General features: G+C 38.9%; 1 protein-coding gene across 2 annotated transcripts in view; it reads left to right on the top strand.

Annotated features, from left to right (window-relative positions):
• The first annotated feature begins 363 nt into the window (after window positions 1-363).
• Window positions 364-26,200, top strand: part of TXNDC11 (thioredoxin domain containing 11) — a 28,762-nt gene continuing 2,925 nt past the window's right edge. The window contains exons 1-11 of one of the 2 annotated variants that reach the window (XM_053991773.1): window positions 364-509; window positions 4,909-5,125; window positions 5,849-5,946; window positions 7,813-7,942; window positions 14,535-14,628; window positions 15,800-15,912; window positions 17,007-17,207; window positions 19,650-20,433; window positions 22,954-23,099; window positions 23,782-23,891; window positions 25,305-25,385. In XM_053991773.1, the coding sequence (XP_053847748.1) occupies window positions 364-509; window positions 4,909-5,125; window positions 5,849-5,946; window positions 7,813-7,942; window positions 14,535-14,628; window positions 15,800-15,912; window positions 17,007-17,207; window positions 19,650-20,433; window positions 22,954-23,099; window positions 23,782-23,891; window positions 25,305-25,385 (2,120 nt within the window). Of the gene's footprint in view, window positions 510-4,908; window positions 5,126-5,848; window positions 5,947-7,812; window positions 7,943-14,534; window positions 14,629-15,799; window positions 15,913-17,006; window positions 17,208-19,649; window positions 20,434-22,953; window positions 23,100-23,781; window positions 23,892-25,304; window positions 25,386-26,200 lie in introns of those variants that run through there. The other variant, XM_053991774.1, reaches the window with a different exon arrangement.

Genomic DNA, 26,200 nt, shown 5'->3' with positions numbered 1-26,200 from the left:
TTGGGGAACAGCTGCCGGGGGGGGCTCGGGGATTATTCACCCGCTGCTCCCGGCCAGGGGACTGGTAACGGCGCCGATGCCGAGCGCAGGAGGCGAGCACAGCGATCGCCGTCCCGTTTCTCCCGGTGCCGAGCGCAAGAGGCGAGCACAGCACTGCCCGTCCCGGCTTTCCCGGTGCCGCGGGCAGGACGTGGAGCGCCGGGCCGGCTGTGCGCCTGCTCGGGCGGGCGGACGTGGCGGCGGCGGGTTGGCGGGCGGAGCGGCCGCCCCGCCCGGGCCGGCGCGCCTCACGGGCGGGCGGTGGGAGACGTGTGCGAGCGGGAGCGGCCCGGGGCCCGCGGCCCTGCCCCCCTCGGCCGGGCCATGTCGGTGTGCGGCGGCCCCGGCGACGCGGCGGCCCCGCGACTGCGGCCCCGCGCTGCCCTGATGGCGCGGCGGCCCGAGCTGCTGTGCGGCGCTGCCATCGTGCTGGGCTGCGCCTTCCTCATCGCCCTCAAAGTCACCTGCAGGTACCGGCGGGAGAGCGGGCGGACCCGGGGCTCGGCCAGGGGGGAGCGGCCGCCGGTTTGCTGCCGTTCCCAGAGGCGGTGCTGGGACGCAGCCGCCGGCGGGGCCTGGCGGGCCGGGGTCGCCCCGCGGCGCCGTGTACCCGCTGCGGCCGGGCCGCGTCGGGCTCGGGCATCCCCGGGCTGGGGGACGGATCCTCCTCCCGGGCCCCACCACAAGCGGTCCCCAGGGCAACTGCGATCGGTCGCGTGTCGGGGGGACGCCGTGTCTCCCTCAGCGGGATGGCAGCGGGGCAGGCAGGGGTGATAAGAACGTGGGTGGGGAGGGAGCGGAGTGTTTTAGGAGACATCTGTCCCACCGCGGGTGTCGTGCTGTGGCGGCAGATTCGCGGCGGCTCCCGATTCTGAGGGTAGTATCAGAATATGCAGGCAGTGTCTGAGGATGAACCAGGCTCTGCTCGGTGGGGCTCAGCTATGGGACAGGAGGCAATGGGCAGGAACTGATGCCCAGGAAATTCCACCTGGACATGAGGAAGAACTTCTTCCGTTAGTGACCGGGCACTGGGACAGATTGTCCAGTGAGGCTGTGGAGTCTCCCTCCTTGGAGATATTCCGGAAGCATTTGGACATAATCCTCTGCCATGTGCTCTGGAATGACCCTGCCTGAGCGGGGAGGTGGAAGCAAAGGACCTACTGTGATCTCTTCCAACCTGACCCATTCTGTGGCCCTGTGACAGGCACGTTGTTACGATGGAGCTGCTTTTGCTCATCTCCAGAGGTACCTGGGACCTCGCGCTGCCGCAGAACGGCCGAGGGGGCTCTGGGCTGCAGCCCTGCCCTCAGCGCTCTCAGCATCGGCGGGGGCCAGACGAGTCTGCCCTGGTTCATGTGTTGGTGTCATCACCTCCCTTTGCCTGCACCTGCTTCGGGCACAAAGATGTATTGTGGTTTTCCTGCCAGTCTGGTGGTGGTCCTCTTGGGAGCTGGAACTTTCTTTGCAAAGGGCTCTCCAGTTCCTGTTTGCCCGGAGCTGGTGTACGTGGAGCCAGGAGATGTTTGTACTGGAGGGGCGGTGAGCACAGGCTGCTCGATTCTGCTAAATCTTCTGGATGGGTTTTAGGTCAAGGTGATTGTTTTGTGCTCCAGGTCATACTATATTAAGAACATCTACTGCACTTGGGGTTTAATTTTGAGATTAGGAGAAGGCTAAAAGGTTCTGATTATGTCCCTGTTCCCCAGCATCTGACAAATTTTGGTTCCACAGGTACTTGATTCACAGGTAATGCATCTAAAAAATGCTAAGGCTTTCTTTGCTTACGTGTCCACAAAGGGTGTATTACTTGAAGCAGAGTGAATTTTAAGTCTGTGTATGAGTGCCTCTGAGCAGCTGTGCCTCCATTCCAGGAGACTGTATTTCACAGTGACGAGATAATGTAGATGAAATTGTAAAGCTCTTGCCATATTTCAGAATGTATGGTAAAGGAATTCTGAACATAATCACCTCCCTGGTGTTACATTACTAAGAAAACAATACTTTTTTTATATACTTACAATGATGCTTCCTGCTCTCCTGTATTCAAAACCTGCATATTCCTTTCATTTTACTGCTAGCTGTGTTTGGAAGCTCACTGACAGAATGTGATTGGAATGTGGTTCTCACCACCCTGTAATCTAGAAGTTTGATTAAAGGGGTTCAGCTTTTCAGACTGTAGTTAAATAGACTAATATCAGGTAGGTATTCCCTCTTTGGCTGCTGTCAGAAATATAGAAAATTAAGGTGTAAAAATGCCTTGTGCAATTTGGAGCATGGTTAATTGCACATGTTATCTATAAATACAGGACATAGTTTCTCACCACATGTCAGTGTGATTTACTAGCAAGACACAGCACCAGGGCATAGGTACTACCTCTGCTCTTACAATATATAACTTTCAATATCAATGGATAAAAAATACAGAAAGGGGAAATTCCTGTACTGCAAGGCAATCCATTAGTGGGATTTGATGACTTGCGGGTTTATAGTGACTCAAGGAATAGCCAAATGAGACCTGACCTAGCATGGGTTGTTACAAAAAGCCTGTGGTCTAGAACCTGAATTATTTCTGGCACTATGCAAATGTCTTTAAAACAACTCCACTCTCAGGACTGTGCAATCAAAGGGGCTGCTCGTCCTTTTGGCACTTGCATGTGCTTCCGTTTATTACCAGGTTGTTCTCATAGAAAGTTTATGTTTTTGTAGGCTCTGGCAGCAGCTAAATAATTCAAGCAGTGTTTTAATAAACAGTTTGTGCTTATTATGTTTGTGTAATTGTTTCTTATGTAATCCTCAGTTTATATGTGTGTAAATTTTAGGGGTTTTCTTAGGGAAATTAGTCAAGGTATTCCATATGTTTGGTATTGCAGAGGAAGACAGTACTTAGCAAATCTCCTTAAGCAGCTGTTAGCTATTGATTTATTATGTTTTGGGTTTTAATAGTTACTGGAGTTTTTATCATATTTGAAGGTAGTCATGTAGTTTCTGACTCACTCATGTCATGGGACTTCTGCTGATGTGTTCTACCCATTCTTAAATTTGGAGCCAATTCATTATCTAATTTTTAAGTCTTACGCTGTAATTCTTGAGCCGATCATCCTCTTTCTGTTTAATTCAGTAGAGGAAGCAGAGGTTTTAAACATATTGATGTTGTCTGTTTTCATTAAACTAGATGGAGAGGAGAAATCCTAGCTGCTGTCTCTCAAGAAGTGTTGTGCTTTCAGCAGCTGATCAGCCTGTGTGTGCCAGAGCTCACAGTGGAGCTGTGTCCTGTCCAGCTGGCAGGCAGAAATCATGGGAAGAAGCTGCACTTTGGATAAGCTTGGGGTGCAGGAATGGCTGGGAACCAGAGGTGTTGGTTGTGAGGTGACTGAAGAACTTGAGGGTTGGGAAGGAGGTGCTGAGATGGTGGCTAGGGGAGAAGGGAAGGAACATAGATAGAAATCCATAGAAGAAAGTAGATTTTTGATTATCTGTGTAAAAACATTATGTTGTGAGTGGATGAACTAATGAATTACAAACAGGAGGAACCATTTAATATTTTCAAAATTCTGATTTTGAAGATCTGATTTTGAAAAAAAATTCTCTTATATACAAATTAAGAATTTTTATAACTTGTGATATATACTGGGGGCAATTCTAAAATGTTATCGCTTAAGTGAGTAGCCTGGAAATTAGAGACAAGCTACAATACAGTTTTTTGCTGTATTATAAAGACAAAGGTACTTCTTAAAAACTAGATAGATTGTAAACTTTGAAAGTGTGGCAGAGTTTTTAGGAGGTTGCTTAATATATAAGTTTGGCAGTGTTCAGGGCTCAATAATTTTATCACAATTAATAAAATTTTAACCTGACAAGGATCAAATATCAGATAATAAGATTTTGTATTAGCTTTTTATTGCAAGAAAGTAAAAGAAATGCACACAAAGTAAAGAAATGCACAGTCTTTCCTAAAACGTCCAGTCCTATTATGAACCATGGCAAAACTGAGCATGACAGTGTTGTCCAGTTTTCAGTCTGGTTTACTCTAATGTAGACATAGCTAGTGAAAAATTTTTAAATGAAGACAATATAAAAAGACAATATGATCATTCACTTGCATTTAAGGCAGATTATACCATGGCAACTTCTGAACACCTGGGAAGTCCCAAATTCTGGATTGTTTGATTGCTGATTGGATAGAAAGGGTTTCTTGAGTATTTGGTTTACTTCTTTGTATTACTTACTGGCCAATCTAATTTCTCTTTAAAAACTTCATTTGTCATAATCTCTTTAAATTTAGACTCTCTATTTGTTGATACTGTTCTTACATTGATGTGCCCTGAACAGTTTGCAGTCCCTTCTCTGATCAGTAAAATAAACTAGCACACATTTATATATCTTTTCCTAATACCATATAAAACAATGGAAGTATAGAATACTGTAAAACAAAGCACAAGGCAGGGTAATAGGCTCTGTTTATATGAACAACACATCACAAAATTTTATGACCAGTATCTCTTTTCTTATCAGGGTGCTGTTACCTAAAGTACAAATGTTAAAAGAGGATGAGGCCAGGAAAGAAATCAAAAGAAATCACTTTTCCTGGTAATTTATGCTCTACAGCAACCAGCCATAAGAGTGTGAGCTAACGTACCCATAAATACAGTGCATGGTATCAGAGTGTGACTTTCTAAAGCTTGTGAAGGGTGATTTTTATAGTATTTCATGAAACTAACTCAGATAACATAAATTGTAGTCATTCTGCATCAATTTCTAAAGTTTTGTCATTGTGTGACTTTTGTTAAGAATAAAACTTAGGGCTTTGGGCACACTTTTTTAACTACTGCTGTACTATCTCATTAACCACTCATAATTTCCTTCCTGCAGCCGTGCAAAAGATGTAACAATGCCAGCGAAGCTTCCAGTGAATTTCTTCTCCACAAGATCTCCAGTGATTGATCTTTTTCGGGGGCAGTTAGACTATGCAGATCAGCTCCGTCAGGATTCAGAAATTGTGCTGTATTTCTTCTATGCGCCATGGTGTGGGCAGTCCATTGCAGCGAGAGAAGAAATAGAGCATGTGGCCAGCAGATTGTCAGACCAGGTAACTCCAGAGAAAATACCAATCTTAAACATGACCTGGTAGCTTTTCAGTGTCCAAGCTGATGCTGATTTCTGTCTTCTCATGAGAAATAGTAGGACTTGAACGCTCACATTTTAGGGAAACTCATCAGTCACCTTAAATTTAATTTAGCATACAAAGTGGTAGAATAAATGGAAACAGCCAGTGATTCCTGCTCAGTTGTCTGTTATTTCTGCTTTTAAATGGGGAAGTCTACAACTTTCTTCTTGTAAAGTGTTTTCAGATTTATTCACCTGCCTTCAGACAGAAATTCCATGGAATTTGCTTCCAGTTCTGGGATCCTTGGAGACACTGGTAATCATATAAAGTTTGTAACCATAGCAGTGCTTTCAAACAGTTGAGTGCCTGTGAATACTTCACAGGTACAGCTGTCCTAAACCTCTACTTGTTGAGCTCTGCTCTGCAGAGAAAGTAATTAATGTGGGTTATGATTAAATTAATAAACTTGAAGGATTTAGATTAAGAAGCATAAAAGCTAGAAAGAACAGTGACCAAAAGGATTGCTGTTGCAAAATGACAAAAAGAATTTAAAATATCTGTCTGTGACAGATATGGAATGCCGAGTTGAAAAGGCCCTGAAAATATCAGATGAAATGGATTGGAAAAAGTACATCAAGTACATCTTGGATAAAGTAGGTCACAGTAATGTACTTTGTTAGCTGTGAATTTTTATGTGCTTTGCAGGTGCTGTTTGTGGCTGTAAATTGCTGGTGGAACCAGGGGAAATGCAGGAAGCAGAAGCATTTCTTCTATTTTCCCGTGATACACTTGTACCATCAGAGGTAATATTTCATATGTACAGTCCAGGTTTTTTATTGTTGTTTTGGGAAACAGAGGTATCGTATAAAGTGCTGCATTTTGAAAATGTTACATTTCTGGCTTCAGTAAATAGTTTTTTGGTAGATTCTAGGTGAGCTCATCCTGTATGCTCCTCAAGTGCCAGGTAGGGCTGTAACTGTCAGTTAAATGGCTGGGCAATTCTTAGTCCTTATGGAAATTTTGGGTTGCCTTTGCATCTCCTGTAACTTCTGCCTCCAGTGAAAAGACTTCACTGTTACATATTAATTTCAGATGTCTACTTGCTCTGTGGATAGGTTATAACAACTGGTCCTAATTTATGACAGGATTAAAGAATGTACCTAAGGGTTGTTGAAGTTAGTGGAATTTAAGTGCATATTTAAATTGCACTACATAGTGAAGACCTTGTTCTAACTTTGAACTTTGCACTCACTTTTTTATTCCCCCGAAGCTAAGATATCATTGTATAAAATTTTATATAACCTCACTTTTATTTTTTTAGTATTTGTATGTATTATCTGTTTTTTTTTTTCCCTGTGTGGAGTAGAAGGTAAGGAAACACAGTTTGTAACACTACACAAAAGTGTTCATCCCTTGTGTTTTACTTTCTATTTTGCTAGTCTTGAACTGCAGCTCTCTTTCATTACAGAGGCTGATTTTGTTTTTTTGGGGGGAATTTATGCATTGAGGAGGAACAGTCCTGGTCTTTGTTAGCTGAACATGTAATAGACATGAGACACTGGCATAATTCAAGCTGTAATAAAAGAGCATCCCAGTTGGATGTACTTTGAAACTTTCTTGACCTTGAAATTATGACACAGTAGATGGATGCACTTGGTATCATCAGTAGCCTTAAACAGACTTGTAACAAGATGAGGTTTAAATCCCTATTGATAATTCATAAAATCCTGAAGGGCAGTGCACCCCTCATGCCTCAGATACTAAACCTCACATGTGGTGTCCTGGGCATGTAACATGCTGAGCTGTGATTATTGCTGTGAAGACAGAGGTTTATAATAAACTGATGTAGGATGTAGAATGATCTAGTGGGCTCTAGGAGACCATTTTGAAGCACCTCAATACAGGTATCTCAGTGTGAGCTGGGTATTTTCCAGTGTATCTGTATGTACAAGCTATATTAAAAATGCATCACATTAAATTCTTCAGTGGAAATGGACTAATTCTTTATGCTCTTTGTATTTGATTTCATGTGGGACAATGATGCTTTGTGCAATACATTTATAATTAGGAGGAGAACCTCTGGAATTTGCAGCTGCAAGCTCCAGCCCACCTTATGTTTTAGCATTGCCTAATGTCCTGTGAGCTGTTTTATCATATGGCTGGGGGGAATCTGGAGCTTTGCTGAGTCTGTTCATCAGCAGTACAACCGAATTTGTCCCTGCTTTACTGATTGCTGCTCATAAAAGCCTGTGTAAAAATATTGCACCTTTTCAGACTGATAGTGTTTGAGACACTGAAAAAACAAGGGAAAATAGTGACATTTTTCAGATCTGTATTTTTAAGTCTTGTGTGTTTACTTCAGAAAAAGTAGAAAAATACATATATGGTCATGTAATTTATATCTGAGTTTTACCAAATTCTTTAATGGGACTCAGAAGTGGTCTCCATCCCTCCAAGCTCATCTACACTCTGCCCCTTCCACAGATACTCTGGCGCTTCCCTCTGCTGACACAACTCCCTCATCAGTTACAGAAGCCACTGGTAAAACACAGAGAGCAATTTCCTAGAGGCTGAGCATGCTGTCTATATAACTCCTATCTGCCACCCCCAGGAGGGACTCTCTACTGTTAATTTAAGTCTTAATGTTCTATTATTTTTTTTGGTACTAGTTTTGGACCAATTGAATACAAAGGCCCTATGAGTGCTGTTTATATTGAAAAGTTTGTTCGCCGGGTGATGACACCACTACTCTACATCTCGTCTCGATCAAAATTACTAGATTTCCTCTCAAATTATGAGGTACTTGTCTCTCTTCTCTAGCTTTACCACTGTGGTTCAGAAAGAGTTTGACTTGTTTAAGGATTACATTTGATCTACTCCAAAGTACTAGTTTATTTTCAGGATCCTGAAATCAGTGCTCTATAAAATTGTTAAAGTCATAAAAATATGAAATGACAAATTCATAATGTTGATTCCCTGTATAGTTACTATTATGATCTAGTGATGCTCTTAATTTACATTACTTTAGTATGTAGAGACAGCAATTAGAGTTGTTATCTCACCAAACTGTTACATAGAAACAAGAAAGAAGGGAGAAATCTTTTCACAAAAATCTTGCAGTCTAAGTTAGGATAGCATTTGAGAAATACATAATCATTACTATAATTTTTTAAGAATAGTAAGCTTTTCTAGTAGGATAAGTCTTTTAACTGAGAACAAATTTGAAACCAATTGAAGCAAGGGCTCCTAATCACTTTGTATGTGGTAACTTGATGATTTTAATCCACTGGTACATGTTGTTTTATTAATTTTTGTCTCTTATGTTCAGGGGTGATGAGATTGGTAGCAATACTGGTGGAATAACTTCCAGTTAGACAAAATGTGCTTACAACAGAACCATTTAAAATCCCTTTATAACTGTTGATTCTTGCAGAGCACAGTGCAGAAGTACCATAATCTTACTAAAGCCCAAGCTGTTAGAGCAGTGTGGAAAACCTGGTCAACCAATCAGTGCTGTGGCAGTGGGCACAGCATGGGAGGGACCCTCCAGTGTCTGGGACTGGAGCAGATCCCGTGTGAGCAGTGCACGCTGCAGTGCCTGGTTCTGCTGCAGGATGGAGCATGACCTGTGCTGTTCAGTGGCAGCTGCCACAGCGTAGGGACACACCTGGGGAGCTCCCCTGGTAGGTGCTGTGCCGTTCATGCCAGGAACTACTACTGGGTTTGGTTTTCCAGTGTTTTAAGCAGGGACTGTGAGTTGGGAGTAGTGAGTTGTGGCCTGTCTCTGCTGCTGGTACTTTCTGTGAGATCACAAGCAATTCTGTTGTTCTTCCATTCCTTCGGTTTTGCTGTTCTAAAATTCTAAAACATTTCTTTGCTTCTTACAGAGATTTCAAGAAAGCCATGCTTGGTTTTTTGTGTTATGTTATTTCTTGGTAGACTGCAGAAAGTAACTAATGAGCGTATTGTCATTAAACTTAAATTTGCTTTACAGTTAGAGGTGCACTTCCACTGGAAAAATAATAAGAGAAAAGACAAATTTAGGGGGCAACAAAAAATATTTTTAAATGCTTAGCAGTTGAACAGATATATTTTTTTCTGCATTCAGACTTTTCCCCCTTTCTGTGGTTGAAATTCTGTGGCTCCAAGTGCTGAGTTGCTGTTTATGTTCAGCATTTGTTGGTTCTTTTTTTTTTCTGAAATGACCCAAGAGCAGAGGCTGCTTCTGTTTATGTTGCCCCACAGTCATTCCTGCCTGAGGTTCTGTCCCAGACCATGGCTCAAGGTGCTCAGTGTCTTTCTTGCAAGAGGGTAAAGAGGGGATACAAAAGTAACAGATACAGATAAGATGACCGAAACAATTGTTTATGAAGATGGATGCAGAGAAAACCATAGACACAAAGGAAAAGTTAATTTTAATTAACCTGTTTAAATAAACAGGTTGTTTCATCACTTCAATCAGAAATGTGAACGTTTTACAATGTTTTCCTTGCGAGTTGAGAAACTGATACCTTCTGTAGGAGAAGATACAATCCAGCGGTTAGTCCTGTGTTTAAGAAGTGAGAAAGTTTGGGGAATAGAGTAGGTTATGGGAATCTGGGACATGTATGGCACAAAGTAATTGCTATTTTGAGACCCTTGCCTAGTGTCTTCCTTTGACTTTTGAACTTCTCTGTATAAAAAATACTAATTTTTAGCAGAAGGGAAAAGACAGAAGACTGTCAAGGATTGCTATTGGGCACTTTGGCCGCTGTCTGCTGGTGGATCATGCTTTTGTGATTTCACTGAAAAGCTAATTAATTTCAAGCTCAAAATAATTTGCAAGATCTGTCATCATCACTATCTAATTTTCAGTCCTGTGTTCTGATAGCAAACGGGTTCTGCAAACTAGAAGAGATACTGATGAACAGAATCCCGTTAAATGTACAAACCGGTGCTGTTTGCTACTTGGTCTTCTTCGTTTCTCGGCCTAGTCACGACTGTCGTGACATGCCAGTTGCTCTCACTAGAGGGCGCTCAATCCCCATGAAAAAAAAACTTGTTGCGGACTGGAAAGTTGAGATCCTGCATTCTCTGATACTATTTAAGGTTGGTTTCGCTGGGGTTGAGGAATGATACTAGTGTAAAACTAGAGATGGATAAGAATTAATTTTTGAGAGCAAGGAAAATGTGCCTTTTGGAAAGCAGTTAAAATCTTGGAATGTTAAGGAAGACCTAAGTTAAGTGAGCAGAAAGATGTGCAGTTTCTGCCATAACTCAAGGTACCTGTGAGTATCTGTAATCAGATTTCTTTTGTTTTCTTAACTGCAGAGATGTAGTTTCATTTTAATCCAAACTGGCATGTCTCATTCCTCATCTGACTGCCCCAGCTGCTAGAAATGGCCTCAGCCTCCTGAAGCACAGAGGAAGAAACAGGAAGCCACTGTAGTTAGACAAAAACTTCACTCATTTATGAATATTAAATGTGTTCAGGGAATTCTTCATTTTCTGGCTTCAGGAGCAGTAGGAGAGGAGTTGGTCTGTCTGGGAGGTGGCTGCTGTTTTTCTTAACATGATGTCAGCTTTCTGCTTTGCTCTCTTTGTGCAGGAATGCTTCCTGAGCATCAGCCAGCTGGGTACATCTGACACAGACAGAGATTCTGGCTCTTGTGTGGTGCCTGTGTTAAATGATGGTGTGAAAATTTGCTTTCAGGTCTGGGTACACAGTGATTTTAACATCTTTGTAAAATGATGTTAAATGTAAATTTAATCTAGTATCAGTCAACAGTTTCTTTGCATTTCTACAGTACAGATATAGTGGTATGTAATATTGGTTCTTCTCTTCCCCAGAGAAGACATATTCCTTTCCTCTTGCTCCTGGCCTTCCCATGTTCACAGATAAAATGAGTGGGAATTGCCTGCCTGCACAAGTCTGAGACTCTGAAAAAAATCACCTCCCTTACTTCAATGCAATATGGCCAAAACATTTTTTTTAAATTACAAATTGGGATAGAAGTAACTGGAGTATTAAAAGCATTTATGCAGTTGTAAACTAATCAATTGCAGTGGGATTTTTCCTGTCTTCTGTTCCCATTATTTCACTTTTTTCGGCTTTTAAATTTCAGAGCTTTTTCATCACAGTCATTTAATTCTGCCTTACTCAAACTCTTCAAGTCAGCTGTAGTTTCAGTGACTCACATCAACCTTTGCAAGTGTTGTTACTCACCCTTTTCTCCCTTTTCTAAAGTGCTTATAGAAATACTGAACTGCTTGAGTATCAGTACACATCCTAGCTGGCTATCTTTGGCTGCTGAAAAACATTATTTTTTAAGTGTTTTTTGTCTTTCTTACTTTCCTAATCTGGAAAAGGGCCTTCCATGTTATTTCTTATCACCTTAGTTTCTTCAAGAGTGGTTGGTAACTTCTTCTAGACTTCAGGGGATTACAGCATGCTGCATGGAGTCATCTACATGCTTGCTTATTCCTTCCAAAAGTTGTGATAGGTTTGAGGCATGGTACAGTAATAACACTGCTAGCTTTTCTCCAGTAGAAATTACTCATCTGAAAACCTCTGTTCATTCTTAAAGTTTCCATGAATTTGCTGTTTGGTAATTGTTGAGATGCTTGGTAAGTCTGTTACTTGATTTAATTGCATCCCACATCACTTTCCATTCCTGTGGTGTAGAGACCAAGCAAGAAATAGGCTTCACTACAGTTAATGATTTTGTATTTCCCTATATGAGTTTCATTAGGAGATAGCACTAAGTCTTCACTAATGGACATCCTCAGGTTTGCTCCAAAGCCCTTCCTACAGACACTTGGTTTGAGAGAGGGACAGAAATCGTTTCATGGAAAGAAAAGCTCCAGCAAGCTCCACTCTAGCAGTGCCCATGCTCCTAATGCTCCTAAGCACCCCTGTGTCACATGTCAGTGCTCATTCCTCTGATTTTAGACAGCAGCAGGTTCAGCTGAGTACTCCTAGGTGCTCACAGCACACCATGGTTGCCTGGAAGCAGCTGCTCATCAGTAAGAGATTGGATGTAGATGTCCTCCTAAACTGTTTGCTAGCAGCTGTTACTGAGTTTTGGAGGGTCTTACATGAAAGAAGGTGGGAGTTGTTGCTGTCAGCTCTTCTTGGCCTACTTGTATTCCAAACCAAGAACTTCTTGTTCACATTGAGATACGTCTTCTGTGAGACTTGACCCTCACTTGTACAGAGCAATTATTGTTATTAGTTGCAATACCTGGAAGTATTCAGTCTTGTTAAAAACTTCATTCTTACAGGCAGGAAAACTTTCTTGGTGCTTGAGAAGAAATACAATAATTTAGTCCCTTTCCTCCTATGTATAATTGAACCCTGTAACAGGGCAAAAACTTTAACTGGTCTGGGATGATGATTAAAAGGACATTATTTAACCAGATAACTGGTTAGGCATAGAGCATTAGTAAATACTAGTATATATAGTAGTGTATAGTAGCATATATTCTCCAACTATAATTTTTTTTTTAATTGAAAAAACAATTTACAAAAATTATCTTTTGGGAAACATTATTCACAATCTGGAAATCTTAAGCTTCTGTTAATGTAAAGCAGAACTGGCCCCCTAAATCAGAATGTTACCTTTTAAATAACATAAATACTTCTGCATCTGACTTCTGGCTTCTTGCCACATTTTACTGTCACTTTTGACTCTCATTCACTGTTTGGTGTCCTAAATTCACTTGGTACAGGATTATTATTCAAAAATGGTCCTAGGAAATGGGAATTAGTATTCAAAAATGGTCCTAGGAAATGGGAAGCTAAAATTTTGATTATCTTATCTGTCTCCTTATTTTTGTTCAGTTGAATGCTTTCAAAGTCTTTTAGTAGGGATTGTTTCTTTTTACTGTCTTAGTTGGGAACTAAGAGAAAAAGATGATCATTAATTACTAACCTGTATGTTGTTTAAAAAAGAACACTGAGTGCTATTATTTTGCTGTGGTTTTTTGCTACTGTTCTATTTTTATTTTCTTTTGGTAATTATTGTTGCAGAGATTTCCCTAATTGCTTGTAACTCATTTTTGTTATTGATAATTTTTTTGGGGTACCTCACAAAGAATCTTTATGAACAAGGGGTTTATGCTTAGCATTCATCCATGAAAGAGGATTCCTGCCTAAAAAGAGAAGTTATGAGCTGGAATGGGCAATGTTGTTATTGGTGAACATCTTCAAGATTGCTAATTCGTACTGAATTAGATCATCATGTTAGGTTGATATGAATAACTGAATTCATATTAATAATAACAACAGGTAAAATGTATGTTCATGTTTTAAAAAGAAATTAAAAATTTGGTATGTAGAGCTCAAAAAAAAAAAAAAAGAACAGCTTCTGAAGTACCAAATGAAAATCCTCACGTGAGGATGTATTTGCCACACAAATGGGTGCCAGGTGAATCTGGAGTCTTCTGTTCCACAGCAGTCACTGGAGTGCTCTTGCTTTGTGTGACAAATGCCTTCTGCATGCACTGGTGGAAATGAGGAACAAATAACACCAAATAACTAAGCCTATTTGAGTGATGAGTCAAAAACATAATTAATAGTAATTTTTAATGGATTATATTTCTAAAAATTTAAAATCAAAGCTTGACTGAAATATTGGAACGAAAAAATCTAGAGTGTGTACCTCTTTTTTCCAAGTCAGCTTCTCCCAGATTCTCTCCTGAATTTAATAGGAAGTCATTCACCCGGAAAAATCAGTAGGCCTGTTCTGGGATGAGTGTTTTAATTTTAGAATTGTCTATCTGGCAATTTGAAGAGCTTTATGGATATGCAGATGGGATATGGAGTTCTCAAGTTTTTTGTGCTGTTGGTCTCTCGCTGACTCTTGCAGGATATACTGAAAGGATTTACAGTGACTGTAGCTTAAAGATGGGATGATCACTTATCTTAGCAGTTCAAGTATTGACATGCTAAATGTGTGAATTCATATATAAATACTAATTATGTGCAACATAAAAATTAAAGTGTTACTGCTTAAGCCCTTTATACTCTGAAAAATTGTATTTGATATTCCAGTTCTAAAAAAATCTTTATGATGCTTATGCTTCTTACCTTGGTGCTGGAACTGGTTCAAAATATAGTTGTAAAGCAAATAGTTATTGTTTTTGGTGAACTTCAACATGGGAAACACACCATTAGAAAAGTAGCATCCATAAAGCCCCTCTCTCTTATATTAGCTTTTGAGTGACAGCTTCATTCTTTGAATGAGAACTGATTTCCATTCAGTCTTTTAATATTAAAATTTTTGTTGCAGCATAAAGTGACTGCTCTTCAGTAAATGTTGTTGTCTCTTAAGAATCTGTTGTGTTTACTGTAGTCCCATATATTTATACTTGAAAATAGATTAATTAACTCTAATTCTTATTGTTTCAGCCTGGAGTTGTGGGATTTTTTGAGTTCAATGCTTCACCTCAACCGCCAGGTTATTTAACATTCTTCACATCAGCATTACATTCATTAAAGAAAGGTAAAAGCTCCATTTTCATAATTTAAGGTGTCTGTGAACGAGTTATGTCTTAAGTACTTCAGTAGTTTTTTGCAATATTTTGTAACTTAGGAATGAATCCCTTCTGAGTGTTTATTGGTGTTGATGTAATTGTAAGACTGTCTCATTACAGTTGAAGATTGTTTACGTAAATAGCATACGATATGATCAACCTGGTTACACAGGATAGAGTTCCCTCAAACCCCCACGTGCAGCTGCAGCCCATCCAGGACCATAATAAGACTGGCACTTTTTTAAAGTGAATCCAGGGGTCTTTGTCCTGTGCAGTGTCAGAAGCACTGGGATGGACTGGATTGTGTCAGCCCTTGGAAACTGAATTCAGTGATGCTGTCCTGGGTGGAGTTACAGAGCTGCTGCAAGGCAGCCTGAGAAGGCCTTTCTCCCCCTCTTATTTTGCACTGATAATTTAAAATACAAACCCTCTTGATTTTGTTGAAACGTGCAAACTTTGTGATGATTAATACCTCCTTTTTGGGTCATGAATTTGGGATAGACTTTTCTTAAAGTTAAAAATTAACATGTTTTTTGAATTTCCCTTCCTGTCAGTAAATGAAAGAGATTCGTAGTTATTTTTTCTTATTTATACTTACTCATTCTTATTTTTTACTGTGCCACTGATAAAGATCTGATAAAGAGCCTGTTCTGTATTTTGTTCTGTGATTTTCACATTTGTATGTGGTATTAGTTCTTTGCAACATAAAGATAAGCAGTCTATCTTTATGTGTACATATTTATAAATGTAGAATATATATTTACAAATAATACATATTTACTGTGAATGTACATCACTTAATGTTTATGCATTTCCCTTACGTGTATCATCTTGGCTTTTGAGATGCCATAAACCACAGCAAGGTGTGTCTGTGATACCAGATTCTGTATTTCCTAAGCAAATTGAGAATTTGGACAATTGAGGTTACATAGACAGGGCTCTTTACCTGGACTGCAGAAGGGGAGCACGTTTGTGCTTCTTGCCATCTTTCTTCTGCCATAATCACCAGTGTTGGCAGTAGCTCTTCACAGATTTCTGTGCCTTTACACAGCACTGTTGTGTGTTCTGGTTTGAGGGTGGTGTTCCAGGGGAGTTCAGTGTATGTAAATGTTTTCAAAGATTGCAAACGTGCCCTTTCAGATTACCTTGGGACAATCCGCTTTGGAGTGGTCACAGATAAACGCGTGGCAGAGGAGATCTCCCTGGTGCACTCTGGCAGTGTGTATTTGCACAGACATGCCAACACATCTCTTGTGAGTATTGCTGTGTGCTGTAAAGACTCTGATGTGGTACAGGGATGCTCAGGGATCAGAGTTAGAAGACTACTTGAATGAGTATATTGACAAAGATTTTGTGGAGGGATAGTAGGAACAGTGAAAACTTCCATTTTGGTTTAAAGGTATAACATAGCACTGATCAGAAAAATCACACAGATTCAATTAATTGAATCTATAATAACTCTTAATCCATGTGCCCTGCTTTTTGAAAAGTTAAGGATGAAAAAACTAACTTTCAGATTTACTATTTGGCATAGAGACACTACCTACCCACACTGGCACCATGAGTGTAAACTCTGTGAAAACAGGTATTGTGATGTGTATTTTATTCAATTGAGACTAGGGAAAACAGGGATATTTTGGGTGAAATAACATAAAATGCATAAAAATAATTTTTTTGTGCTAATTATATAAAATAAACTTGCCTGAATATATTAAAACTGATCCTAGAACCTGTGAGCACCTTTTATTATATATGTCTTTCCTTTGCATTCAGAAATGAGAAATACCAGTTTTAAATGCAGCCTTGATGTTTGAGTCTTAAAAGGCTAATTTTAAATGAGTTAATATGGTGACTGAATAGTGGGAGGAATGTTCTAACTTTACATAAATTAAAATATATGATGATACCAGCTTAAAGCTCTTTCACTTACAAAGAAAATTTGTACTATTGAGAAAAGTCAGGATTATAAAGATGTAGTAAAAGAAAGAGGAGCTTCCCTGGTAGAATCCGTTTTGCTTGTGGATGTTACTATAATCTGATGAGCATTTGGAAAGCTTGTATGAAATGCTGAAGTTTGCTGACACTTATTACACTTACTGCCCAGGGAAGTGGTGGAGTCACCATCCCTGGATGTGTTTACAAAAAGACTGGATGTGGCACTTGGTGCCAGGGTTTAGTTGAGGTGTTGGGGCATGGGTTGGACTCGATGATCTCGAAAGTCTCTTCCGACCTGGTGATTCTGTGAATTTAGAAAGTTCTAGTCACTACAGTAACAATGCATGCCATACTGAAGAACTGCATTTGTTACTAAATCAAGTGAGGACAAAACTATTTTTCCCCCTCCAAGGTCTATCCAAAAGACATAATGAACTTCACTGCTGAGAACATTTGCAAGTGGGCTCTGGAAAATCGGGAGATGCTCATACGCTGGCTGAGACCACATGGCGGGAAAAGCCTTCTTCTAAACAATGAGCTGAAGAAAGGACCAGCACTTCTCATATTTATACCTTATAATCCCCTAGCAGAAATTCATCCTCTTTTAGATGAAGTAAGTGAAATAATTTTTTTTAACTTCAAAAATACTACAACATGAGAGCTGTGGTCAGGGGTCTGAGCTTAATTGTGACAGATACCTCATTTTAGCTCACTGTTCCAAGTATCTGGTTTTGTTTAAAACCACTTTTTCAAGCCTTATTATCACACCTCCCTTACACTGGTTTTCATCTCACACAATGTGCCTTTGTCTCACTCAACAGCTGTTCAGAACAAGCATCTAACTCTTCCTTGACCTCCTACTTTTCGTGGTGTGTGCAGTGTTAGAGATGCAGATCTTCCCCAGCTAGAACTGAAGATTTGTGTGTTTTGTCCACCCCGTTCTATTTCTCCTCTTGTGTCCTTCCAGAGGTGCTTGTGCAATGACGAATGGATCTTTTGTAAAACCAGACAGTGTTATTTGTAAAACCAGACAGTGAGATACAGCCCAATCAAACTACTCAGAGCCAATCTGATTTTTATATCCTGTGTGTTCCTTAGTCACCTTCCAATTTACTCTCCTCTGAACTGCCTAGAACAGGAGTTTGTGGAGTTGTGCAGCAATGAGATAGGGAAATAAACTTGGCTGAAAACTAGTTTTTTGTCCCTGGGCTATTTTTCAGCTGGAACCCATCATCCCATTTATTATAACACAAAGCTGCTCATCCCAGTGTGCTCATGTAGCTCTAAGCAGTGTGGAACAGACAAGCATCACAAGCAGGGCTGAGTTTTTGTGACAGTGCTGACTTATTTACATGGCATCTGTGTCCTGGAATGTGTAGTTTCCACAAGGAGGCCTAATTAATATTGCAGTGTCTGAAACAATAAGGAAAAAAATGAAAGTAACTTATTATAAATATTGTAAATATACAATATTTAACCAAACTAAATAGACACAATAAAAGGTACACTAGACTGTTGTGAAGTAGGGTTGGGGAAGTCTATGCCTGGAAAAGAACTGCCATTACTCTTGTTAGTAACCTGTCTTCTGTTTGGTAGGCTTTATTCAGTGGTGCTTGTCACAGATGAAACATTCTAGTAACAGGTACCACTTATTTCTATCAAATCAGTGCAGTATAAGGTGGATGTTCCATTTCAAATTTCATTCTTCTAAAAAGCAGCGTTTATCAAAATATGAAATGAGATACAAAATAGTCCCATTGACCTTGTATAGCTTCACTTTGACAGGGAGATATTATGCAACTTGTTTACCCTGGGAAGAGCTGTTTACTGCAGCCAGCCTGTGGGTTTCATCAAGCAATGAAACCACTTGACTGTAAGGCAGTTGCAGAGAACAAGGCTCTCAAGTTGAATGTTGAAATCTCTCACAGCAAAATTTGTTTTCTGATCACAGCTCACTGAAATGAGATTTCTTACTGCACATCTGGTTTTCTGTTCATAATCTCTTCTCAAGTTTCTCTAGGTAGTCCAAATCTCCAGGCTAGGGTTACAGTGTGAGGGGCCAAGTTTTTTTCAAGTATTCAGTTAAGCCTTTTCAGGATGAAAACTTCTAACAGCTAATTCTAGAAGACTGTAACAAAGTGTTGCTGTAGACCACATGTTAAATCAGAGGGTCCTGTGTCCTCCTGGATGTGACATTTCAACTCCCCTTTGATAATTTTAATGGTTTCTGTCTAAGTGTTCTTCTGTAAGCAGTGTGTGCACGCTCTGTATTTTGTTTAGTGTGCTAATAAGAATGATAAGAAACGTCCTCTCTCATTTTTCTTTCTTGCCATGTTCTGTTACTTGTCTCCCAGAAAGGGAATTCCTTGTATGGTCCATAGATGTCCCTTTTTCTCTGCTTGTTTACCCTTGGTTATGAAAAACAAACTGGTGATGTAGCATAGAAATGTTTGCATGGAGGGACAGGTTGGTTTTTTTTTTTTCCTGTTTTCTTTCTTCTCCCAGTAAGTTACAATGCGCAGAGTACACTTGGAGTATGGGAGAATACAAACTTTGCTTCAACACTCTTAATGATTATTACAAAATCTGTGCACTATCTATGCCAGAAGAAATCTCTATTCCCTTTTCATATGGGAATGCTTTCATGTATTTTCTCCTCCTACTGGAAAATGAGGGAAATTCAGGAACCTCTACTCAGTAATGCTTTGTGTAGTGAGGTTTAGCCATAAAATGTAGTGTTACTGCACTGAAATAAATATGTTGCATAGGGGACCTTACAATCAGTGTGGTGGACTGAATAATATTTTAAAGTGGCTTTGTTTTTCTGTGTATTCAGTGTTTATATGCTGAAATACCTGAAAATTTAACTTTGTTGTCAAGTCAGAGCCCCCTGTAATTTTCTGAAAGAACAAAGATTACTCAGCTTCATGTTTCTGAAATTCCAACTCTGATTGCTTGTCATGTTGTTCAGCCTGCAACAGATAACTGCATTTGGGTGAACTATGGACAGTTAGTCTTGATTTTTTTTTTCTCTCTCTTTTATTCCCCCTCACAGATTACCAAAGTGGCCTTGGAATACCACAAGTGTAATAAAAGCCAGGCAGCTGAGGCAGATCTTCAGCATGCAGGAGACTCTGATTCACCAGCTTTTGATTCCTCTGTAACAGATGCACACCTGAAGTTCTCCGAAACGTTCCCCATAGCCAAGTACCCGTGCTGTAACACAGTGGTGCTTCCGCAGTGGCACTCGATCTCCAGAACTCACAACGTCTGTGAGCTCTGTGTTAACCAGACTCTTGGTGTCAAACCAGATAAAGTCCATGTGCCACACTGTAACTTTTTAGAGATAGAAGCAGCTTTGGACTCTTTCTACCTCCAGGAACATACCTTTTTTCAAGTAATATCAAATACCATAGAATGCAGCAATTTCTTAAGTTTCTATAGTCCCTTTAGCTATTACACTGCATGTTGCAGGACAGTAAACAGGCATTTTTTAAGTTTCATTAGTTCTGAGAAGACCATCTTTCAGACCCCCAAAGTAGCATTTTCTTCCCATGGGAAGAAAGATAACACTCAATTTTCTATTCCTCACATTGAGGATAGGAATTGTTTTATTCCTGACCTTAATATTAGTAGCACGAACATTACTGGTCTGAGCTGCAGGACCAACAAAACCTTGAATCTCTATCTACTGGATTCAAATCTTTTTTGGATATATGCAGAGAGACTAGGAGCATCAAGATCTACTCATCTTAAGGAATTTGCTGCCATTGTTGACCTGAAAGAGGAAGTGCACTATGTCCTGGACCAGAATCAGTCACTTGTTGGACCTACCCTGGGTACAGTATTCATTATACAAATGCTTGCATTCAGAAAATTGTGTTTCCAAGCAGGAATGGAAAACTTAATGCCATTTTGAAAAGTGAGACTACTTTGTGGAGTTAACAGTGTGAATTGTAATTTATTCTATTTAGTAGTTAACCAAGCAGTTATGAATTATTCTGTTGGCTAGAACATAATCATATTCTAGGTAACGTAAGAGCTAAGTTCCTTATACCATAAGTAATTTGCTTTATAAGAATTGAACCTTAAAATGTGTGATTCTTGACTGCCTGATGAATTGGTGGAATTGCTAAAATCTAAATTAACTTGTGTGTGGAAAAATATTTCTGTTTATCTAAAATACCTGATTACAGAAGGCACTTGTATATTAATGATGGTGTTGGTGTTTGCTCAGCTGTTCTGTATTCTAAAATATTACAGAATTTTGGGAGATACTGACCACTTAGCAGCAGAGACTTCCCTGTCCTCTGAAACCAACTTAAATTGCTTTACATTAATTCTGAGAAGTGTCTCTGTTTTCAAGGTAACAAGGTAGAGCTCTGAAGTGGTTGTGGCCAAATCTGCCAATTATTGTTATTTCCTGTCTGAATTGGAGGAGGAAGAAAAAAAACAACCCAGAAAAACAAGCAAAACAAACAAAAAACCCTGACAAAACAGCTCAAGGATTGCAGTTCTGATTTATTTGCGAGTTTGTGAATAAGACAAAATATTCCTAGCCGTGTGCATTTGCCTGTCACGCTGATGTGCAAAACTGAGTCTGCCTTCAGAAAATACTGGGTTTCCTAATGTTAGCTATGTAAGTAAACATGGAAGAAAATTCAGCTATTAAAATAAATTGCTCAAGAACATATATCACTATAAGTCTTATAGCACCAGTTACATTTCCTTTTTGCCAGAAATGTAAGTACAAAAAGATGTGCAACATAGAATAAATAACCATGTTCTTACTAAGGATCACATGCAGCCCTGTATCCTGTCTCTGTCCCAACCTCCAGGAAAAGACCCTGGAAAAACAAACAAACACCTCAGTGACCATAAAAGGTTTTTTAGGAAATATTAAGATCAGAATGAGGACATATAAATTTCCTTCCCCTTTGTGCTCCCAGTACTTTCTGTCTCAAACATTTCTTAGGTCACAGGATTTCCTGAGCATGATGAGGGTTTCTCTGCAGAGTAGAATTCAGTACATTTCTGTTCCATCATATGAACATCCACAAAACTTCTGCTTCTACATATTTTATCAAGGAGTCTTTGATTTATGATTGGGATTTGTGCTTTATTTTAATTTTGTTTTAATTCCTTAAGATTTTAACTTGATATTTCATAATATCAAAACAGATTGTTGCTTAATACCCTTGTCAGATCTCAGTCTTTACAGATGGTTTTTAGAAATTATATTTTAATTAACCCCTTCCTTTCAGTTACTATTTTATCATGCATAGGTATTCCAAATCTGGAGATCTGAAAAGAAAACAAGCATCTTTTAGCCTGGTGTGAGAATTAAATGAAATGCTGAATAGTAAATAAGGAACTAAATGTACTCCTGTTCACATTTCAGAGATAAATCAATGATCTGGTATTTTGTATGTCTGCACAAAAGTGCCAGTTTTACTTGGGCCTAGTTTTTATGCTGGAAATACAAGCACAAAGTTGTTTCTGTTTGATCAAACAAATTTTTTTTTCATATTTTACCTTTTTTCCTGATTATTTAATACACTTATTTTTTAATGCATACTTCTCTATCCAAGCTGAAAAGAAAGATATTGCTGATAACCTTGCAGCAATTTAGAGAATGTAGTTCAGGCTCAGAGTAGTGTAGCTGAAGGTAGTTGAGGGCTTTGGAGCTTAATTTAAATTTTTACCACTGGCCAGCTACTTGCTAAATATCTTAAAATTAAGGAGAAAATAGAACAAAGAGGAAGGTGGTTACTGGTAGACAAAAGGGGATTGGTGATATTGGCGTGGGAATAGCAGATATTTATTTTTATATATTTATATATATATCTATTAGATATAAACATTATCTTTATATTATAATCTATATTATTTATCAATATATATTTATATGTATTTATAGCAGATAAAGGTCAAAAGAAAAGACTTGCAGAGAAAGTAATTAAAAATGGAAGGAAACATTCAAATAAATGTGGAAATAAGTGGAGCCTTTCAATATATGTAGAAGTTAATAAATGGAGAAGTTACTATTTATGATTTAGCAGGTATGTGATTGGGAGAATATAATATTATTATGGCACATTGACACAAGATTAAAGTCTGGTGTGGCATCTGACAAGACTGTAATGAGCAAAATTAAAAACTAACAGTGAAGCTTGATCCTGTTTTTACATCAGTTGTGGTTACTCAAGAGTTGATATCAAACTGTAAGAAATTAATGACGTGAAAGCAGATTTCAGTCTGTATTTTCTCTGTAAGTTCTTCTGAATTCTAAAGCAAAAAGTGCCAAAATCACCTCTGCAAAACCGTAATAACTTTGGTATGTATCAATTTCATTTCAGAGAACTTCATTAAAAATTTCAGTGTTCTCTACAGTCCGTTGAAAAGGCATCTGGTTGATGACCCTTCAGTCCATTTTGATGAAGAGCATGTGGTCACTGAAGTGACCACGAACACCTTTCACCAGACCGTGTTCCTGAGTGCCAAGGTAACGCCTCAGCAGCTTTCTTCCAGATCATGGCACAGACTTTAAGGAGGGGGTGTTTAATATTGATATGTTTTTCTTACTTGTAACATAAAATATGGTGTTTTGTAAGAATTCAAAAGCTTTCCTATTGCATGCCATGAAAACAGATGTCATCCTGAGTACAGTTAAATTGCCTTGATTTTGTAAAATATGTAATAGTAAGGAAAATCTGTTGTCATTCAAGTCTGCAGCGAATGTCTGCATCTCCAGTTGGTTTCCAGCAGCCCCAAGCCCTGCCCAACTGGCAAGTTGGAGGAAGAAAGCAGAAGTCTGGACATCATTTTTCCCCCCATATGAAGTGTATAGTCAGTGTTAGATATATAGGAATTTAAGATTGCAAAAGAACTTGTGTAGTAAAGTTTAGTAGTAAAGTTTGGTGCATTTTCACTTAAAGGGAATGATCCCAAACGAAATAATCTTTTCATTTTGACTTTATGGAAAGAGAATTCCCCAATAATTTTTGTGTGCTAACTCAGTAGTCAGAGAGCAGCAGTGAATAACTTACAATAAAGTTCATTAATATTAGGAAAAAATTTGCTTTCACATTTCAAGAGTTCCCATGCTAGATGGTGTGAAAACTAGTCCTCCTTTCTGCAGATTACCTCCAGTAGATAATGAAACTCTTCTCCATTTCATTTTCCAGAATGTCTTGCTGCTGTATTACGCACAGTGGTGTGGATTCTGTGCTTCTCTTAATCACATCTTTATTCAACTTGCTCGGCTTTTGCCTCCTGACAGTTTCACTGTGGCAAGGTAAAAAGATTCTGGTTTCATATTTCCAGAATAATGTAAGATCATTGAGGTCATCAGCGTAGAAAATAAATACTTTTTTCTCTCTACAACTGTGCCATATAGATGTGAATGTCATCTGCTTAATTTCTCTTCGAATGCATTGTTTTGTTTTCCTTTGTATATATTTGGTGGTTTTCAATCTCACTACTGTAGTTATCCACTTTCATTAAAATTAATTTTTAAACTGTGCAAATAACCTTGAAACTTCCTCATTTCAGGAAGTGAATCCATAACTTTGTGATGATTTGTAGCAAATAGTAATATGCTATTTGTATATATTTGTTAGCAATACCATTTGCACCACAAATCTAAAATGGCAACCTACATCCTATAATAAAGAAAATTAAATCTACTCCAGCCAAACTAGTTTACAGAAATATATTTATATATGCATGTGTGTAATGTATATTTTTAATATATACGTTAAATACATTTTATATGTAAAAAACCCATTGTTTTCTTTGGTGTTTCCAAGGTTATTAATGTTTCAGTGCACCTGAAATACTCTTGTTCATGTATGTGATAATAATGCATAAACACTTAAAACATCTGCTCTGATTGCTTTATTTGATTCTGACTGAACTTATTCCAGGAGACAGCATGAGATGTAGAGAAAAAATAAATCAATTAAAAATCTGGATTTTCATCTGTTTGTAATTGTGGCTTTATTGCCACAGATGTGATGCTATTGCCAAGGCTACACTCATTCTCTTGCCTGACTTTGAAGTTCTCTCCTTTGCTCCATTATTTTCACAGCAGTATTACTGATGTGATTGTCTGTTTCGTTCTATAGTAATTTGTAATTAAATTTATTTTTTAAAAGAAGCCCTAAAATGCAGAAGAAAACAGTAACAAACAGTTGAACTAAGTGTTCCTTTTTACTCATAGCTTTAGGAAAAAAGAGCCTTTAAGCATGTGCTTGTCCTTGGAAGAAGCAAAATAACTTACTCCCAACACTGCTTGAGGGGACAATATTAAGAGATGTACTTGAGGAACAAAGGAATAACTAAAAATAACTTGTCTCATGTTTGGTGTGTCTGTCTCAGAAGGAAGATGTGTACACGATGTGTGCACTGTGTGTACACAGTGAGCAACTGGGGTTTAATTGCTGGCTGAGAGCAGTTGCAGTATTGAACATGCTATTCTAGAGAAAAAAACCACACAGGTATTTGTTAAACTGAGAGTCGTCATCTTGAATATTGGTAATTAATTCTGCTGACTCATATGCACAATGTATTTCTGGCAGAACACTTTTAGACTTACTTTCACAGATACTTAGATTTCCTTCTTCCCAATCCCTAAAATGGCATTTTACAAGAAATTGCAGATTGTTCATCTGCCTCTTCTCTTCATCAGTGTGTCTTTTCCTCACAGAATTGATGTGACTCGAAATGACCTTCCCTGGGAATTTATGACAGACCGTCTCCCAACCATTTTATTTTTTCCTCATCAGAGGTAATGTAATTCTTGTCCCTGTGGTTTTTTAACTTCTATTTTACTGAGCTGTAGTAATTATCTGGTTAAGTGTCTTAGTAGAGAAAAAAGCCAAAGAGTAATTAATTTCTGTATACGCATTCTTACGACATGCATATTCTCATGAAAAAAACCACCAGCAAAACAACAAAATAACCCAACCAACACTCACAGATTTCCACTCTTCTCCCTCAAGGGCTCTTACCATCAGCAAATGGGAATTCAGTCTTCTGGTACTGGGCAGTTACCTACCACAAAATCTCTAAACCTGTGCCTTAAGTTTTTGCCATTCATGTTTTAATCCAGTACAGAAAGAGTTTTGTTTATATCAGTTCTGAGCCACCCCAGCTTCCAACTGATTGGCTCCCTATTTCTTTTTGTAGGTACTCATTTTGTCTTGGTCTCTGTAATGCTCTAGACAGTCTCTGGAGGGACAGACTGAGTAGTTTTATTAAGATTATTTTTATAATGTTCCAACTGGCTTTATAAAGGTACTTTACCTCTAGTCATTGCTTTCACTCCTGCTTTTCCTCTCCAGTGTTTATGTTTTGATGCATGTAGGTAATCAAGAAAATTAGGATCTGATAGTAATTGTAGTACCTGTAGGACTACTAGAATAGTCATATATTAATTTTGGATATAAAGGTGCCTCATATTAGGGTTTTTTTATGCAGCTTCTTATCCATTTGCCTTATGAGACAATTTTTGCAAATTAACTCTCTTCTCAATTTCTTTCCACCACATGCTGTTAATATTTTGTTCTGCTATTTGTTCTAAATAGCCTTTTAGCTTCTTTG

The sequence above is a fragment of the Vidua macroura genome, chromosome 16, assembly GCF_024509145.1.
Source record: "Vidua macroura isolate BioBank_ID:100142 chromosome 16, ASM2450914v1, whole genome shotgun sequence".
NCBI classification, from domain to species: Eukaryota; Metazoa; Chordata; class Aves; order Passeriformes; family Viduidae; genus Vidua; species Vidua macroura.
Note: the sequence above shows the minus strand (reverse complement) of the source record. Positions and strands in the feature narration are given on the sequence as shown.